Below are 19321 nucleotides of genomic sequence, written 5' to 3'. Positions count from 1 at the left end.
GGAATTTGCTATCTGTTGAGATGTCAGACAGCAACATGTATAAATTCTTATAAATAAATATCGATTGCATATTATTTACATTTTATTTATTTTTAAATTTATTTTCAGTATGTTAGAAACAGATTCAGCCATTTAAACCTCTGCTGCCCAATTTGACCCAAATTTACCATCAACCCTGAATGTTTTGAAGGGTGGAAGGTTTTTGAAGGCTGCCTTCAGGAGAGTGGATCTGAGGAAAGCATCAGCTCAGATGGAGTACCTGGCCGAGTATTTAAAAACTCTGCTGACCAACTTACCAAGGTATTCACAGATATCTTCAATATTTCTCTCCAGCAGTGCATGGTACCCACCTGTTAAAAACAGTTGTCAATCATACTGGTGCCCAAGAAGAGTGCAGTAACCTGACTTAATGACTCAACCAGTAGCACTTACATCAACAGTGAAGAAGTGTTTTGAAAGGCTGGTGTTGAAGCAGATGAGCTCCTGTCTGAGAGGTGACATCGATACATTCCAGTTTACCTATCTTAGCAACAAGACTATGATGGATGCCATCTCACTGGCTCTATACAATGCGCTGGAACACCTAGACAGTAAAGATGCATACATCAGGGTGCTCTTTTATCAACTACAGTTCGGCATTTAAGACCATCATCCCCTCAAAACTGATCAGCAAATTCCCAAGACCTGGGACTCAACACCTCACTGTGTAATTGGATCATGGATTTCCTCACCTCCAGACCACAATCAGTGAGGAATGGTAAGAACATCTCCACAATCTCCATCAGTACCAGAGCACCACAGGGCTGCATTCTTAGCCCGCCTGCTCTACTCACTTTACACATACAACTGTGTGGCTTTGAATGTCAATAACACCATCTACAAATCTGCTGACAATACTATGGTAGTGGGTTGTATAAAGGAAGGTGTGAGTCAACATGCAAGAGGGACATTCAAAACTTGGCTGAATGGTGCACCAAGAACAACCTTGCAATCAATGTCACCAAAACCGAGGAGTTGATTGTATACCTCTGGCTTTCCCTTCCTGAAGTCAACAATCTAGTGATCATTGGGGGATCAGAGGTGGAGAACGTGAACAAATTTCTGTTCTTGGGAGTCACTATCTCGGAGGATCTTTCCTGGACCCAACACTAATGACATCATGAAGAAAGCATGTCAGCGCCTCCACTTCCTCAGGAGTTTGCAGAGGTTTGTTATGACACCAGAAACCCTGACACATTTCTACAGATTCGTGGTGGAAAGTGTGCTGACCAGCTGCATCATGGTCTGGTATGGGGACACCAATACCCCTGAGTGTAAAGCTCTCCAAAAGGAGCCCAGGACATCACAAGCAAAACCCTCCCCACTATCAAGAATGTCTACAGGGAACATTGCTATCAGAGAGCAGCAGCAAACATCAAGAATCCACAACACCCAGTACACGCTCTGTTCTAACTTCTGCAGTTCAGGAACAGCTGCTACCCTTCAACCATCAGACTCCTCAACAAATTCAATCTGGGACACATTTAAGGACTCTTGAACACTTTATTGATTTTGAAAAAATTCACTCTGTATTGCACAGTCAGTTTATTTACATTTTGTTATCTGTTTACAGTTCTTTATTTGCTACATATATATGCTGTGCTCTTTTGCATGACCAGTAGGTAGTAATTCTGCTTCACCCACAGGAAAAATAATCTCGGGTTTGTTTGTGATATCATGTATGTACGCTGACAATAAATTTGAAATCTGAAACTGGAGCACCTGGGGAAAATGCACAGAGACACTGGGAAAACATACAAACTCCTCGCAGACGGTGTTGGATTTGAACCTGGGTCACTGATAATGTAATAGTGACATGTTAACTGCTGCCAAAAAGAGCATCGCCACTTAGAATTAGACTGAAGGAAATGTTCCTGATATTGGTAATGCAATTAGACCATATGCTTGCTGTAATACTGTGTTATATTGGAGAGTCAAATCCTAATATTATTGACTGATCTTCACCTAAAGTTGTAATTAATTTACACCTTTCCTTTAAGCTCCAGCTATGTGATGTTCTTCAGTATACGTTCCAAAGTACTTTGCAACACCAGAGTTCCATTGTTTTTTAAAAATTACCATTACAATTTTTGATTTTGTGTCACAGGAAGAAAAATGTAATGTGAACTTAGTTTGGAGACATTCAAAAGGAGATGTTGTTGAATGAGATAATCATTCTTTGACTTGTTAAGTCCAATAGGATCAGGCCACATCTCTGGAGAGAGGAACAGTGATCATTTCAGATATGAGGCCCTTCAGCAGAACAGTTTGTCAGACCTGAAACATTAACAGTTTCTCTTTACAAAACTGCACCCGAACTGATGAGTTTTCCCAGCAGGTGGCTTTTAATTTGGCTTTATGGCGTCTCCAGACTTTTTGATTTTCTGTTGTACAGGGTATTTGTTGAACTTTGTTTGAATTGTTTGTTCACTACTCTTCTCCCCCCCACCTCTCTCTCCCCTTCCACTCTCTTCCTCCCTCTGTCCACACTTCTCTCTTTCCCCCCCCCTCGCACTCTTCCTTCCTCTCTCCACACACTCTCCCTTTCTTTCCCTTTTCCTCTCTGTCCTTTGCAGGAGCACAGTTTTGTTTCACTCCCTACAGATGTTCTTGAAATTGAGGTCAAGGACAAGTTTGCAAAGAGCCGTCCTATTATAAAGCGCTTTCTAGGAAAGCTTTCAATGCCAGTACAGAGATTATTGGAAAGACATGCAATTGGGTAAGTCTGTATAATTTCTCTGTGAGAATAGAATTATTTATATTGACTGGAGTAATATTTTTAATATTATGTGTTGAAAGATAATGATTCTGCAGCAAGGATAAGATTATTTAATATGGGAATTTATTTGGTTGTGTTGATTTTAATGAAAGTTGAACCAAAATCAGAAATAAGATAATGCTAGAAATGTGTGTAATTATTCATCATGCTTCAGATGTTAGATTGTCCAGTATTTACCCTTCAAAATGCTTTATTACTTGTTTTTTAAAGTGCTGATCAAAACATATCCTGTCCAATTCTACCAAAATATGGTGAAATGCTCAAGGTGTTGGAGGAATTCAATAGGTTGAGCAGCATCTGTGGAGGCACAGAGATAACGAATGTTTCATATTGAGACTATCAGGACTGAAGGCCAGTATAAAGGGGTGAGAGGGAGGGCTAAGGTAACACAGGCAGGTGGATCGAGGTGAGGAGGGAGATGATGAGCTGATGGTATCGGGCAGGGGAGTGGAAGAGGTGAAGTTGGAAGACACCTGGAGGCTGAAATGAATAAAGAGAGAGAAAAAGAAGAAAGGGCAGATGAATCCAGGGGAGGGGAGGTTAGGGGTAGAAAGAGAGGGAGGAAGGTGATATATAGAACTGCATTGCACTGTATGAAACTTTAGTTTCATAATGTTCTTGTCGTCTTAAGAAACCTACCCCATAATCAATCTAACCCATCCTAACCTCACAGCCCATTATTTTTCTTGTATCCATGCACCTATATGAGTTTTTAAATATGTCCTTATTGTACAAACCTCTGCCACCAGTTCCAGCAATGCATTCCAACCACTCACCATGCTCTGTGCAAAAACCTTCCACCACTCACCTTAAACGGATGTCCTCTGGAATTGGCCATTTCCACCCTGGGAAAAGGGTCTGGCTGTCCCCTATCTTATACACCTCTCATCCTCCACTGCTTTAAAGTAAAAAGCCCTAATTCAGTCAACCTCTCTTCAGAAGACATGTTCTCCATTACAGGCAGCATCCTGGTAAATCTCCTCTGTGCTCATTCTAAAGTTCCACACCCTTCCTAGAATGAGGTGACCTGAATCGAACACAATACTCTAAGTGTGGTCTAACCAGTGTTTTATAGAGCTGCAACATTTCCTCATGGCTCTTGAACTCAGTTCCCCAACTAATCAAGGTCAGCACACGATAGGCCTTAACAACCCTATCAATGTATGCAACAACCTTGAGGAATTTATGGACTTGGACCCCAAGATCCTTTTGTTCTTCCACACGATTAAGAATCCTGCCATTAATAATGTACTTTGCCTTCAAGTTTAATCTTACTGTTTTTCCAGATTGAACTCCATCTGCCACTTCTCTGCCCAACTCTGCACCCTGATACTAATGGAAAATCTTGCATTTGTAATTTTAATTGGAAAAGTAAACAACACTGACAAATCTATGTCTTCAGTCATCTGAAGTAGCTTAAAGATTAAATCAGTGGTTCTCAACCTTTTTTTTTCCACTCACCTACCACTTTAAGTAATCCCTATGCCATCGGTGCTTTGTGATCAATTAGTAAGGGATTGCTTAAGGTGGTAGGTGAGTGGGAAGAGAAGGTTGAGAATCACTGCTCCAGACCCAATTGTTACTGAAATATTTTGCTTGAGAAAAATTGTCATTGGCCCATTTCCTTTGGAGTTATGCAACCATGCCCATAACGGTATGATTAAAACAGTGGTTTTCAACCTTTTTCTTTCCACACACCTACCACCTTAAGCAATCCCTTTCTAATCACCTGTGGCATAGGCATTTCTTAAAGTGGTATGCACCATTTCATCAGATGCAAGGATCGACAATGAGATAGACAACAGACTCGCCAAGGCAAATAGCGCCTTTGGAAGACTACACAAAAGAGTCTGGAAAAACAACCAACTGAAAAACCTCACAAAGATAAGCGTATACAGAGCCGTTGTCATACCCACACTCCTGTTCGGCTCCGAATCATGGGTCCTCTACCGGCACCACCTACGGCTCCTAGAACGCTTCCACCAGCGTTGTCTCCGCTCCATCCTCAACATCCATTGGAGCGCTTTCATCCCTAACGTCGAAGTACTCGAGATGGCAGAGGTCGACAGCATCGAGTCCACGCTGCTGAAGATCCAGCTGCGCTGGGTGGGTCATGTCTCCAGAATGGAGGACCATCGCCTTCCCAAGATCGTGTTATATGGCGAGCTCTCCACTGGCCACCGTGACAGAGGTGCACCAAAGAAAAGGTACAAGGACTGCCTAAAGAAATCTCTTGGTGCCTGCCACATTGACCACCGCCAGTGGGCTGATAACGCCTCAAACCGTGCATCTTGGCGCCTCACAGTTTGGCGGGCAGCAACCTCCTTTGAAGAAGACCGCAGAGCCCACCTCACTGACAAAAGGCAAAGAAGGAAAAACCCAACACCCAACCCCAACCAACCAATTTTCCCTTGCAACCGCTGCAATCGTGTCTGCCTGTCCCGCATCGGACTTGTCAGCCACAAACGAGCCTGCAGCTGACGTGGACTTTTTACCCCCTCCATAAATCTTCGTCCGCGAAGCCAAGCCAAAGAAGATGTAAGTGGAAAGAAAAAGGTTGAGAACCATTGGATTAACTTGTGGAATAGTAGATTCTTTTTGCCGTGCACGCTGATAGCGTAGATAAGGGGAATGCTCACTTTTTCTCTCAGGGTTGGGGAGTATAGAAATAGAGGGCAAAGACTTAAGTGGGGAAATATTTAAAGGGACCTTAAGGGAATTAAGTGTCAGGGGAAGTGATAGAAGCGGGTACAATTGTTACATTTAAAGACATTTGGAATCTGTAGACATAGCAACGATAATTTTCATTCATATCAGGATATAGAGTTGGACAGTATTTTACCATAGAGGCACAAGAGATGGCAGATGCTGTGTGGTTTGAAGTAAAAACAAACTGCTGGAGGAACTCAGTGGATTGAGCAGCATTGGCTGAAGCCAATGGAAAGATGATCTTCCACAGCGACCACCCTCTCCATTATTCCTGGTTTGCTCATCCCTCCACGTCCACCCTCCTCCTCCTCCTCCCTGGCAACTTTACTCTGAAACCATTGGAGGCTTCAACACTTCCCCTGATATCTCCTCTCTCGCCACCATGTCAGGACTCAAGCAACCCTTCCAGGTCAGACAAAGACTCACACGAACCTCTCCCATCTCATCTACTGTGATCTTCTCTACAAAGGCAAGGCAAAGCAGAGATTAGACAACTGCTGTCCAGAACACCTGTGCTCTATTCATTATTGCCAGACTTAACTCTCAATTGCAGGCTATTTCATCTCCCCTTCATGTTTCCACATTGATTGTTCTCTCTTCAGCCTTCTCTACTGGAAGGTTGAAGTCAAAACCAAATGAGAGAAATGACACCTCATCTGCCACCTCAGTAGAGAAGTGAGAGCAATATGGACCAAGAACAGGTAAATGGGACTAGCTTAGGTAGACAACCTAGTTGTCCTGGACAAGCTGGGCCGAAGGGCCTATTTCATTACTGTAAAACTCTGAAATGATGAGAAATAAGGTGAGAGTCTATTGTCATATACATAAGTACAATGTACAGATGCACCAAAATTCTTGCTTGTTGGAGCCACACAGGTTCATATGGTACACCAACTACACTTCATCCTTTGGGCTATCTGAAAAGACTTTGTGGTATCTTTTTTTCTGATCTTGGCTCACAAACCACTTAGTTTATTTTGATAACTTGGCACACTATGAGTTCAGCTGCTCATGGTGAAGTATTTTTAATAGTTATTGAAATGCTGAGTCTTGGTTTATGTCTCATTCAAAGGATGGGACTTACAACTCCAATTCTCCTGGAGTTCTTTGTTCTCTCTTGTAGTCCCCAAGCTCTCCGGTTTCTAATTCAGGCAATGAGCCACCAACTCATCCATGGCAAACACTTGCCACGTAAACCTGAAGTAGAGTGACATCTATCTTTGTTTGGCATGGACCTTTCCAGAATCCCTGCAAGATAAGAAAGTCATGTTTAAGGCTTAATCTGACTAGCAATGTAGATAGAAACAAAAAAGTTCCTAAATAAATCATGTTCACTTGAATAAACAATCATTTGTAAATATGCTAATTCTCTGGCACAGAAAATTAAAGTATATCAGTCATGGTCATTTGAATAATGGACAGATTTGAGTGGCCTATTACGACTCTTATTTTTGATATATTTTTCCTGTAAAAACAATATATGTATAGATGATTATTTATAATTATAATTTTTCATAAATGAAAAAACGGTTTGATATTTCCAGCAAGCGAGCGATGAAATAAATCCTGTCAACATCTCATTCTCAAGTGGACACTGTGCTTCTAGTAAAGAGATATCAGCACATTCCTGGCAGGAGAATTAATTAGACTCAATCCATTGGTAAAGCCATGTTTCTCCCCAGACGAGAAAAACTTGGTCCAATTGTGTGAGGGTGCCCATTTTGGCATGCAGCCCTCTGGTGGCCAGAGAGAGAATAACAAACATTCAGAATTCCAGGGGGTTGAATTGTTTTATTGAATTAAAATCAAAAGTAAAGCTGTTGATGGAACAAAGAAAGCAACAGTAAGTCTCAACATTTCTTCAATAAAAAATAGAAAAAAAGGTTCTTGAATTTTATTGAACTGTTCACATCCTCAAAATCCTATAGAATTTATTTTTGAGATATTTTAATCTACTGTCCTGTAACAGCACCAGTTTCAAAAGGCCCTGATCAGTAAACATCGGATCATCCTTTAATTTGTTGGTGTTGTTTGAGGGATGAATGTTAACCATACCTTTATGAAAACTCTCTGCACTTCACTGGTCTGGAGTGAAAACTTTTCTATGATACTAATGCCTCACAGCTTTGGTACTAAATACATTTTGTTGAGCACACACAATTTAAAATTGCAACATGACTCCTGATTCCTTCTCATTATAACCACGGTGCTTTTATGTTCTTCCATTTTTCTCAGCTCTGGTTCCTGTGATTGCTTTATAGCTTTGTATAATTTAAAAAATGTAATTTTTTTAGCTACAATATTAAACTTGTGGCTGGGCTGTCAGTTTTTCAAACAATTTCGAAGTGTTGCCTCAAAGCTACAAAGCAAGCTTCTCCTGGCGAAAAACTGAAATTGCTGCAGTCAAGGTCCTCATAAATCAATAAATTGATGTTGGGTTTTTATTCCAATCCAAGAACTCTTCCGAAAGAAATGAAGAAAGTTACTAAATTACAAACAAAAATAAGAATGAGATTTTCAAAGTACAAATTCAGAGCAGAAATTAACAAACCTAAGGGTGAATGATGGAATTTTCCTCATTTACTTCAAGTCTGATGGCCAAATAAAAGTGCATCATGAAAATCAAAAATCTGGCAGATGCTGAAAATCAACAGTAAAAACAGGAATTTTGGAGACACTTAACAGGGTATGCAGCATCTGTGGAGAGAAACCCCTCCCCCCCCAGAACATTTCAGATCAAAGACCTTGCAACAGAACGAGGAAGAACAAAATGGTGACAGTAGCACACAGCTGATGGTGGGCATTTTACATATCTGTCAACATATGTATTTAAAAAAAAGAAAAACACTTGTTTCCCTCTTTCTCAGTTCTGATGCAGGTTCCAAGCCAAAATCATTCATCGTTTTTCTTTTCCTGGATGCTGCCTGTCCTGCTGAGATTTTTTTCCATCATTTTCGGTTTCTATTTGGGAGAAAAAATAATGCCTTGCTGCAGGTGTACTGAAAATAAAACCCACTAAGTGAATTGTGTAGATTAATTGAATTAAACTTCTAATTTGTTGGCTATCAATCAAAGATGATTTATGTAACTTTTAGTAGCTTCTAATATTTTTTTCTGCATTCTTTTGATTATTATTCTTTACTCTAGTTTTAAATTAGCTTAATGTCCATATTCTGTGTGATGATTGATGTGAAAAGGGTTCCATAATGCTGTTCGTTTTCTTTCAGGGACAGGGTGGTAAGCTATACACTGGGTCGTAGACTGCCAACAGACCATGTCAGTGGACAGCTGCAGTTCCGATTTGAAATCACCTCTTCAATCCATCAAGGTTTTTTGCTTTTAAATTCTTCAAATGAAAATCTAAAAGCATCTTTCAAACACAGGGATTTAACTTATTTCTACAGGACATTTTTGAAACTCATGACAGTATATTTTGTTGCAACTGGAAAAAAATGTGATCGGATTTGATTTAGTTTGCTTTTACGAAGGCAAAAAGAGCAGAGCTTTGTGAGAATTATTGACCAAAGTCCCCACAAAGCACCTTCACTTTATATTTCTTCTTGGAATAAATACATTTAGAGGATATCCTCTCAGGAATCAGGGAATGAGCTGAGATCATCCTGTTGATCATATGATTGAATGTGCTGTATAATGTGATAATGTATGGTGGTGATAGGGCTTCAATGCTTTGTCTGTTTAATACATGTTTAATACATAATAGGACAGAAAATGTTTCCAGCTTCTACTGATATCATTACCAAATGTCTGATTAATATCTGTTGTCTCTTCCTGCATCTGGCAATTGCTAGTGAATACTTGCAGTATCCTTTGAAAATATTCCACAAAACAACATTTTAGTTTACATGTGATCAACTAACAAGAGGCATTTTTATTTGCTCAGTTACTGAATGTGGGAGCCAATGGCAATGCCAGCATTTTATTTTTTGCCCTATCTCCATTTGGCCTTTGACAAGATGCTGCACATGAGGCTACTTAACAAGGTAAGAGCCCCTGGTATAGCAGGAAACATTCAAACATGTGTAGATGTAATTGGCTGATTGGCAGGAAGCAGATTTGGAATACAGGGATCGTATTCTGGTTGGCTGCCAGTTGGGGCTGCTTCATTTCACCTTGTATATCAATGATTTAGATCATGGAATGAATGATTTTGTGTCCAAGTCTGCAGATGAAATGAAGCTAGGTGGAGGTGCAGGTTGTGCTGAGGAAACTGGGAGCCTGCAGAAGGACTTAGTCAGATTAAGAGAATGAGCAGAGAAGTGGCAAATGAAATACAGTGTCAGAAAGCGTATTGTCATCCACTTTGGTAGAATAAATAAATGGGCAGACTTTTTTTAAATGGGGAGAAAATTGAAAATTCCCAGATGCAAAAGGACCTGGGACTCCTCGTGGAATTTAGCCTGAAGGTAAACATGTGTTGAGTCAGTGGTGAAGAAGATAAATGCAATGATGACATGTATTTCAAGAGGAATAGAATTAAACAGCAGGGACGTAATGTTGAGACTTTATAAGGCAGATGTGGCCTCACTTAAGAGAATTGTGAGCAGTTTTAGATTCCTCTTTTATGAAAAGATGTGCTGACATTGGAGAGGGTTCAGAGGAGGTTCACAAGGATGATTCTGGGAATGAAAGCTTATCATATGAGGAGTGTTTGACAGCTCTTGGCCTGTACTTGTTGGAATTTAGGAGGATGGGTGGGGGGGGGAGAGAGATCTCATCAAAACATTTTGAATGTTGAAAGACATGGACAGAGTAGATGTAGAAAGGTTGATTCCCATGGTGGAAGAGTCTAGGATTAGGGGACACAACTTCAGTATTGAAGGGCAGAGATGCAGAGAAATTTATTTAGCCACAGGGTGGTAAATCTGTGAAAATGTTGCCACAGGTGGCTGTGAAGTCCAACTTTGGGTGTATTTAAGGCAGAGATGGATAGGTTCTTAATTAGCTAGGGCATCAAAGATTATGGAGAAAAGGCTGGGGAATGAGGCTGAGTGAGAAAATGAATCAGCTCATTGTTAAATGGCAGGTTAGACTTGAAGGGCTGCTTAGTCTGTTTCTGCTCCTATTTCTTATGGTTGTTGTTTAAATGGGAGGTCAATTAAGGTTCAGTCTGGGGTGGGGGGGGTGGTGTGCCATGCAAAGGATCTAGACAGATGTGTCTTGGATGACCTTTCCGTGAAGAGTATTATAAAGATGGTTTAAAATTTTTAAATTAAGAATTTTTTCCACTGTGAATGAATAAAATGATCACTAAGAAGCCAAAGCAGCAAAATTACAAAATTGGAAGAGACACCCAATTAGCCAGGAACATCAAGTGAAAGCCTGAAAGGGAGTGGGGGTGGACAGGGCATTGGCACAAGACCTAAATATAATCCTAGATAAGATGGAGACTTTAATGCAACCATTTCATGGGCATAGAAAACACAATGAGAGATATGTCAGAGAAGATGACTGAATTTAAAGAGTCAGTTGATGATTTAATGCAATGAATGGGCCAAGTGGAAGTTGACCTGGTTAAAATGCAAGAAAAGTTGAAAGCTTTAGAAGAGGACGCGAAGAAGTGGGACTTGGATAAACAAGCTATGCTGGATAAGATAGACGACATGGAGAATTTTAGCAGACACAATAATATTTGGACTATTGGTTTGAAGGAAGGGACTGAAGGGAGAGACCTGGAGAGCTTCTTTGAAACTTGGATCACACGAGTGTTAGGAGAAAATAAATTCAATGGAAAACTACAAATAGAAAGGGCTCATTGGACCCTCAGACCCAGAAGATCTGACGAGCAGCGATCACGGTCGGTCCTGGTAAGACTTTTGAATTACCGGGAATGGGAAGTGGTGTTGGGGTTAGCATTTGACTATTCCAAGCAACACGATGGCCCTCTTGATATCAATGGCAGAAAGGTGTTATTCTTTCAAGACTTTAGCCCAACTTTGATTAAGCAAAGGAAGGAGTTTGATGACGTAAAAAGGCAATTGCAGTCAAAGAATATAAAATACTCGATATATCCTGTGACTGAGGGTTGAAGTAATGGATGGCAATCAACGTTTTATTAAATCTAAAGAAGTGGAAGAATTTCTATGAAGATGATGAAAAAGTTAAAGATATTAAACAAGAAGATGAAGAAGAATGTTTTCAATAAGACCATTTATTAAACCATTTTGTATTTATTGTTCAATGTTATTGAAATTTGCAGAGAGCTCAAGAGAGAGCAAGAACTTGGTTAAAAAAATAGTCTAAGGGGCATAATGGCACTGGGAGAGGAGCAGTTTTGCAAGATTGCACTAAAGGCAGGGGTTCTTCTTTCTCGGTAGTTTCTGCAGGCTTTTCTCGTGGGCTTCTGGGATTTTTTTGTTTACCATCAAAGAATGGGCACTCTATGTTTTTTAAAGGGGAAAGATCACCGTATTACTTGAATAATCGACAAGGTTTTATTGCTGAACAATATTTGTTTAAGAACTGGTATGGAAATAAAAGTTAAAGTTTATTAGTCTGAATGTTAACAGTATAAACGGTAAAGTGAAAAGGAAAAGGGTCTTGTCACATTTCAAATACTAAAGGCAGATGTAGTTTTCATGGAGGAAACACATATTACTAAATTGGAGCATGCTAAACTTAAAAGAGGATTAATGGGGCAAGTAATACTGTCTTCTTTTGATTCAAAGGGGAGAGGAGTAGTAATTTTAATTAATAAATCCATCCATGGCCCATCCCTTCGCAAGCGAAGATGAACATGATGCCTTGTAGCTTTTCAGCTTTAGGCACTGTGTGCCGGGTCAAGGAGGCAAGTGCTTGCCCAGGACAAACACCTCCCTCTGGGTCCCATGCCACTGAGCCTGGTGGAGTGCAAGGCACGACAGCCAGAGTGACACAGGATTCCAATGAATAAATATTTACCAATAAAAGTAGAAGATATATTGATTGACCAAGCCAGAAGATTTGTAATGGTACATTGTAAAATTTATGTAGAATCTTGAATGTTTATGAATATTTACACTCCAAATTATGATGATGAAGCCTTTATGAAGATATCTTTTTATAAGCAGCAGAGGGTAGACAAATATATTGGTTGGGGGGATTTTAATTTTTGTTTGGATCCGATATGGGATAAATTAATGAGAATGGTAATTGAGGGCGAAAACTGCAAAGATGACGCTATCATTTATGAAAGATTTAAATTGAATTGATATCTGGAGGCAGCTCAATTCTACAAAGAGGTACTACTCATTCTACTCAAGGGTCCATGATTTACATACAAGGATTGATTTATTTTTAATGTCTGCACAGTTAAAAAGCCGAGTGGTAAAAATGGAATACTTGGTGAGGCTATTATCAGATCATTCACCATTAACCTTAACTATTGTGATAGTGTACAGATGGCGTTTTAATGCCACATTGTTGAAAAGGACAGACGTCTGTGAGTTTATTAGGTGACAGAACTATTTTGTGAGACAAATCTTCCTTCCACTGATTACAGCTTTTTGATATGGGATATGTTTAAAGTTAATCTGAGAGGGCAAATTATTTCTGATATCCAAAACCTTAAAAGAGAATATAATGTGGAATTGGATGATTTGGAGAAAGTACAGAACTGGAGAAAGAATATCAACAGATGGGTTTACAAGAAAAATATAGCCTCTTAGAGAATAATAAATTGAGTTATAATATATTACAAACATATAAAATGGAAAATAATATCTTATAAACTAAGCAAAAATATTATGAATTAGGAGAATGACCACATAACGTTTTGTCTTGGCAAGTGAAGTCAGAGGAGTTGTTGAGGATGTTAAGTGCAATTAAAACAGAAGCTGACATTCTAATGCACAATCAAAAAGAGATTAATGATATTTTAGACAATATTATACAAAGCAATATAAATCAGAATTATTAGGAGACATTTATGAGATGGACAAGTTTCTAACGAATGTTGAACTTCCAACATTAGAGGTGAGAGAACAGATGAAGTTAGACACCACTTTCACAAGAGAAGAAATTGAGAAGGCTCTGAACATGCTGCAGGCCAATAAGTTTCCAGGGGTGGATGGGCTCCCATCTGAGTTCCATCAAAAATTTAAGGATCTGTTGATGCTTCTAATAATGGATCTGCTGGGGAAGTGGAGACTCAGACCCTCCCGGACACTTTTTCAACAGCTATTATTGCAGTATTGTTGATTTTTAAAAAAACAAGGACCCATTAAAAACATCATCATATAGAACTATCTCATTTTTTAATGCTGATTATAAAAGATATTGACATAAGTGTTAGTTAATAGACTGGGAGAATATTTACTTAATTGATCATGTGGGATTTGTTAAAGGAAGATGGTCTTCAAATAGTCTGGTTAGGCCATTATAGATATGGTTAAATCAAAATTGAATACCAGTATAACAGTCTCCCTCAATGTATAAAAGGCATTCGACTGCTTAGAATGACCTTTTTGAAATGATGGAGAAATTTGGAATAGGTAGAACATTTATAAATTGGTTAAAAACTCTCTATCATAAACCACAAGCCAAAATTACGACTAATAGTCAAACGTCAGCAGTTTTCCCTCTTAGTAGATTGAGTTGACAGGGCTGTCCCCTGTCCCCAGTGCTCTTTATCCTTGTAATTGAACCGCTGAGGGAGATTATAAGGAGAGATCTGGATATTAAAGGCTTCAAAGTTGGACAAGAAGAACATAAAATCAGCCTACTTGCTGATGATGTGATGCTATATTTATCCGACCCAGGTGAGTCTTTGGAAAAATTACAAACAAACACTAGAAAAATATGGAGGAATTTCAGGTTATAAAATTAATATGGATAAAAGTGAGACACTGCAGAATTTGATTATGAAAGATATCAAAAAAGAAGTCAATTCAAATAGAAAGTAGATGGGATTAAATACTTAGGAATAATGACTGACAATAACTTACAGAATTTGTACAAATTAAATTATACTCCCCTGTTAGGGAAGATAGAGAAGAATTTGCAGAAATGGAAAGACTTGCCGATTACTTTGATGGGAAGGGTTGACTGTGTCAAAATGAAAGTGATGCCAAGATTACAATATCTTTTCCAATCTCTGCCTATTTATTTGCTGAAAATTTTCTTTAAATGATTATCTAATTGTATTAGGCAATTACTATGGAACAATAAGGTGCCACAAATTTTTCCTTGAAAAAATTAACATGGGATTATAAAATAGGAGGATTTAGGCCACTGGATTTTATAAAGTAATATTTGTCAGCACAAGCCAGATTTCTTTCATCTTTCTTTGAGGAAGGCAGCACCCCTTGGATTCAAATGAGATTGTACTCAATGAAAGAGGGGGCAGTGAAGGATTTTATCTACAAGTGGAGTGTTAAGACAATAACAAAAAAGACAGATAATCCTATATGTTTGGAGTATGGCAAGAAATCAATAAGTGTATTTGGTAAAAATTAGTATTATTAAGAGCTTCATAATGCAAGAATGTGTTGTTGCCTATGAATATAGGTAACAGAATATTAAATTCCTGGTATGACAAAGGAATACATTGAAGACAGCTATTCAGAGGGCATTCTGATGTTTTTTGATCAACTAAAACAGAAATATGGATTAGCTAATGGGACTTTCTTCTGTTTACTCCAGCTAAGATCATTCTTGAGAGAAAGAAGGGGTCAACATTGATTCCACCTGAAATTAGTGAAATGGAATGAGTGGTGTGACTGGAGAATACACCTAAATTCATAACAAAAATGTACCATGCTCTCCAGATTGAAAGTTCAAAACCTGGTTTACAGAGTTAGAGAGGGAGATGGGAGTCAGACTTAAATGTTGTAATATCAGAAAGATGTTGGTCTGATTGGTGTTTGGGTAGTATGTCATCAATTATTAATGCAAGATATGGATTGGTTCAGTTTAACTTTCTGCACCAATTATATCTTACACCACCAAAACTACAAAATCTGAAATATTGGAGATGTATTTTAGATGTTAGATTGAAACAGGAATGTTTTTACATGCTACGTGGCCGTGTGTGAAGATGAGGCCTTTTTAGCAAGATATTGTTGAAACATTAATAAGGAAACAAGAGTGGTCTTCGTGGATGACCAGGAGCTTTATCTTTTGGCCAATTTTATTGAAATGAGTTATAAATTAACAAAATTCAAAATTTAATTTGTCAACGTAGCTTTAACAGTGGTTAAGAAGTGTATTGCAACTACTTGTAAGTCTGACTCTCCCTTACTCATAGCACAATGAACTGCAGAGATGAATAGTTGTATATCTATGGAGAAAAATAAGTATGATATATTTGTCAAGAAATGTCAGCCATATTTAGACCACATAGGATCCATTTATAATGATAATAACAGATGTTGTTACAATATAAGCAGATGTCACTTCCCCAAATAGATTTTTTAATGGATAGTATAAGTGTGAGCTCTGACAGTGTGTGGTTTTATATTTTGTGGGGGGGAGGGCTTTTTTTTAATGTAAAAGTTTGATATATTGTGATATTGAAGATTTTACTATGTTCATAAAAAATGCAAAATAAAATATTTAAAAAATTAAGGTTCAATCTGAATGAGTGATCATTTCCTTTCCTGAAGGACCTCAATGAGTTATGTGATTTTATGATTTTTATTTGCTTAAAATTGCTGAGGTTTGGCCAATTACAATTCTTCTAATTTATACATCTTGGTTGCAAAGCTGATCGCACTACTTGGAAGATGATCAAGAACTTCATGGGACACAGGTGGATCTTGCAACTTATTTTGTGTTTTTTTTTAACTCTTTAGATGATGAAGATGTCTCAGCTGGTACTGAAGCAGGATTAACCGAACAGCAGGAAAATCGGATGGTGGACCTAACACACCAGGCCTGCTGTGAGCCACAGAATGTAACAGAAGGGGTGGGGCTGTTGAATGGAATTGAGTGCAATGTGAATGGCGCAGACTTGAGTAACCCACTCAACAGCAGCGATACTGTGAATGTGACTGAACCATTGCCAATCAGTGAACAAGACCAAACCACGGAAAATGTGAATAATTTGCCAGAAAATATATTGGATCTTGAGGAGTTCATGCCTGATGTAGCTCAGACTGCCCTTGATGATTTAACTCAGCCAGAGGTTAGCACAGTTTTGGATGGAAACTCAGAGAGAGAAATAACACCAGAAAATGATATCAGAGAAGAGCAAGTGTGCTCTGGTCAATGGATACCCGAGGTTGAGAGTGTCGCTGAAGGCATTTGTGAGGTTGACAGGATGGACAACAGTGAAACTTCATCACAGCAAGAAGATGGGTCCTTGACACTGAGGAAAGCAGGGAGGAGGAAAGTCAGGCCATTCTCACTGCCAGTGTCAGAGCTAGAATCTGTCATCGCCTCCGCATGTGGTTCAGGAGAGCCAGAAACCCCTCGAACCCATTACATCACGCTGCACCGATTGCTCCATAGTCTGCCTTCTGCACAACTGGATGACGATGATGACCAGGAGGAGATCGGTAACAATCTTGTTCTCTCAGAACCGCTGGAGAAAGAAACCCAGGACCAGAATGCAATGTGCGAAATGGATACATCAGATCTCCAAATGAGTAGCGATGCAAGTGGGCCCAGCAATGCTGGACGAAGGATGCTACCTCGTAGTGCTTCAGTTGAACATCTTTCTGAGTTAAATCAAATTCTGGAGAAGGATCAACAAGGAAGTCAAAGTAAGACTGTTACAAATGCAGCACAGCAGGTCAATAATGAGTGGGACACCTGTGATACACCATGTTGTAGAACTTCTTGTTATAGCACTTCCTGTTGCAGTACTTCCTGTTGCAGTACTTCCTGTTACAGCACTTCCTGTTACAGCACTTCCTGCCAAAGTACTTCCTGCTATGACAGTACAAATCATTTCTCCTCAAGCCACACCAGGTTCTCTTCCATTGATAGTGCGCGGCTATCTGAAAGTACAGTTTTTTCTTCCCAAGAAGAGGAAGATGAAAACAGTGCATTTGAGTCGATGCCAGATTCAGGCCATAGCCCTGAGTACTGTGAGAGAATGCACACAAACAGCATTGTCCAGTGGCCAGAAGAGCATGCAGCACAAGCTCTGGAGAGGACGTTGATAAACCAAGAGCCACCTGCAGGACAGAGCAACAGAGTGGAAGGTCAGAGTCATAGATATACATTATGTATGCTTTTGATAGTAGCTTGTCATTCCCCCAAAATTATTGTTCTTGCATTGGCTGTTTTTCTGATAGTAAAAATCTAGTTTCTAAATCTGTTATAGGAACCACTTTCCTATCATTAATAATTTTAAAAAATTGCTGCAGATGGCATTAAGAAATAACCTAAGTTATTCAAGGGGTAAGACCACTGCAGGATATTGATGATGGAGATGGTAGCTCCTTCTGTTCAGAAAACAATAAAGTCATTCACTTTTTATCGAACAGAGAATGAAAATAATATTTATGATATTTGCCTTTCCCCAGACGTCTATTCCCTCTCACATATTGCTTTATGGTTTCAAATTCTGACATTCTTCTCGTGATCTGGATATTGTGGTTACCTCCCACTTCCCGAAGACATGTGGATCTATCAGCCAATTGGTCAAAAATGTGCCTGGACTAAATGAATGATAACATTGATGGGACTGTGGGAAGAATAAGTTTCAGGGTATATTAGTGGGAAGGGGTGGCATTGTTCTGTGGGCAGACATTAACTTGATGAATCAAATGGCCTTCTGTGTTCTCCGGAAATAAAAATTAATGAAGTTAGGAAATTATCATAGTCGCGTACTTACCTTCATCGATGATGTAAGCGATGCGCCATGTGGGGGGGGGGGTAATGGGGTGTGTTAAGCGTCAGTATACGGGTGATGAATCTCAGATGCAGGAGGTGGAGAGTGAGAGGGTCAGGATCACCCGTGTGGCAGCCAGTGGGAAGGTCAGAGGAGTTTAACTGTGTGGTGGTTGGGGAGTTGAAGAATGCAATGCTGTGTCTAGTGAATAATAAAGTCGACTTCATAGTGTGCTGAAAGAAATGAGTGAGTGTGTTCTTCATTTGTTGTAAGTTGTGGTAAATCAGTGCTGTTACAAGTGGTGAACCTGTGAGTTGACAGCTCCTTCTAATTTAAAATGGATAGTGATGAGGATAAACCCCTGGCAGGAGCAGCTGGGGTCGTTAAACTTAAGATTTCCCTTTTTTTTAATCATTCACTAGACACAACATTGCATTCTTCAACTCTCCAAACACCTCATCATGTTCAAGAGCATTTGGTAAGTGTCTTTCAAATGTCCACCCTCAATCGTTATGTCCACATCCTCTGGATTGAAGATAGAAGGATGGGCTTCTTCCCCCCAGTCAACAAGAGCAAATGGAACTGGAACAACTGCTTTCTGCACCTTGCGAAGCACCAGCACCTTATCAAATGAAGACAGCAGAGTTGGAGCAGCACATGGCAGCACTGACTATGCAGGTCCAGGCTTTGGGCATGCAACAGAATTCCTTCCACCAACCTGGTTGGAATTGTGGTGGTCGAGGACGTGGTAGAGGCAATGGACGGCGCATTTGTTGGAAGCATCAGAGATTTGGTGCTGCTGCCTGGTCCTGTCAGTCACCTTGCATTCTACAAATGGCAGCCAGGAAATGGCCAGGCCCAGCAGTAGAGGCAACTGCTGCCCATGGGCACGTCAGTCGTTGTCTTTTCCTCAAAGACCATCTCTTGGGTGTTGAATTTCTTTACGATTCAGTGCAGAAATTTCTGGTCCCTCCAACCACCGAACGAAGACATCCTAATATATCATGTGTTCTTTC

The 19321-nt window shown here is 39.6% G+C and overlaps 1 protein-coding gene across 1 annotated transcript in view; it reads left to right on the top strand.

The window, feature by feature from the left end:
- The window catches only part of LOC138758395 (E3 ubiquitin-protein ligase HECW1-like), a 284362-nt gene that overhangs the window by 34815 nt on the left and 230226 nt on the right, over window positions 1–19321 (top strand). The window contains exons 4-6 of the mRNA XM_069927283.1: window positions 2616–2758; window positions 8755–8855; window positions 16318–17673. Coding sequence (XP_069783384.1) covers window positions 2616–2758; window positions 8755–8855; window positions 16318–17673 — 1600 coding nt within the window. The remainder of the gene's footprint in view (window positions 1–2615; window positions 2759–8754; window positions 8856–16317; window positions 17674–19321) is intronic.

The sequence above is a fragment of the Narcine bancroftii genome, chromosome 1 (genome assembly GCF_036971445.1).
Source record: "Narcine bancroftii isolate sNarBan1 chromosome 1, sNarBan1.hap1, whole genome shotgun sequence".
Taxonomy (NCBI): Eukaryota; Metazoa; Chordata; class Chondrichthyes; order Torpediniformes; family Narcinidae; genus Narcine; species Narcine bancroftii.
The sequence above is the reverse complement of the archived record's forward strand: the minus strand, read 5'-3'. Positions and strand labels throughout refer to the sequence as shown.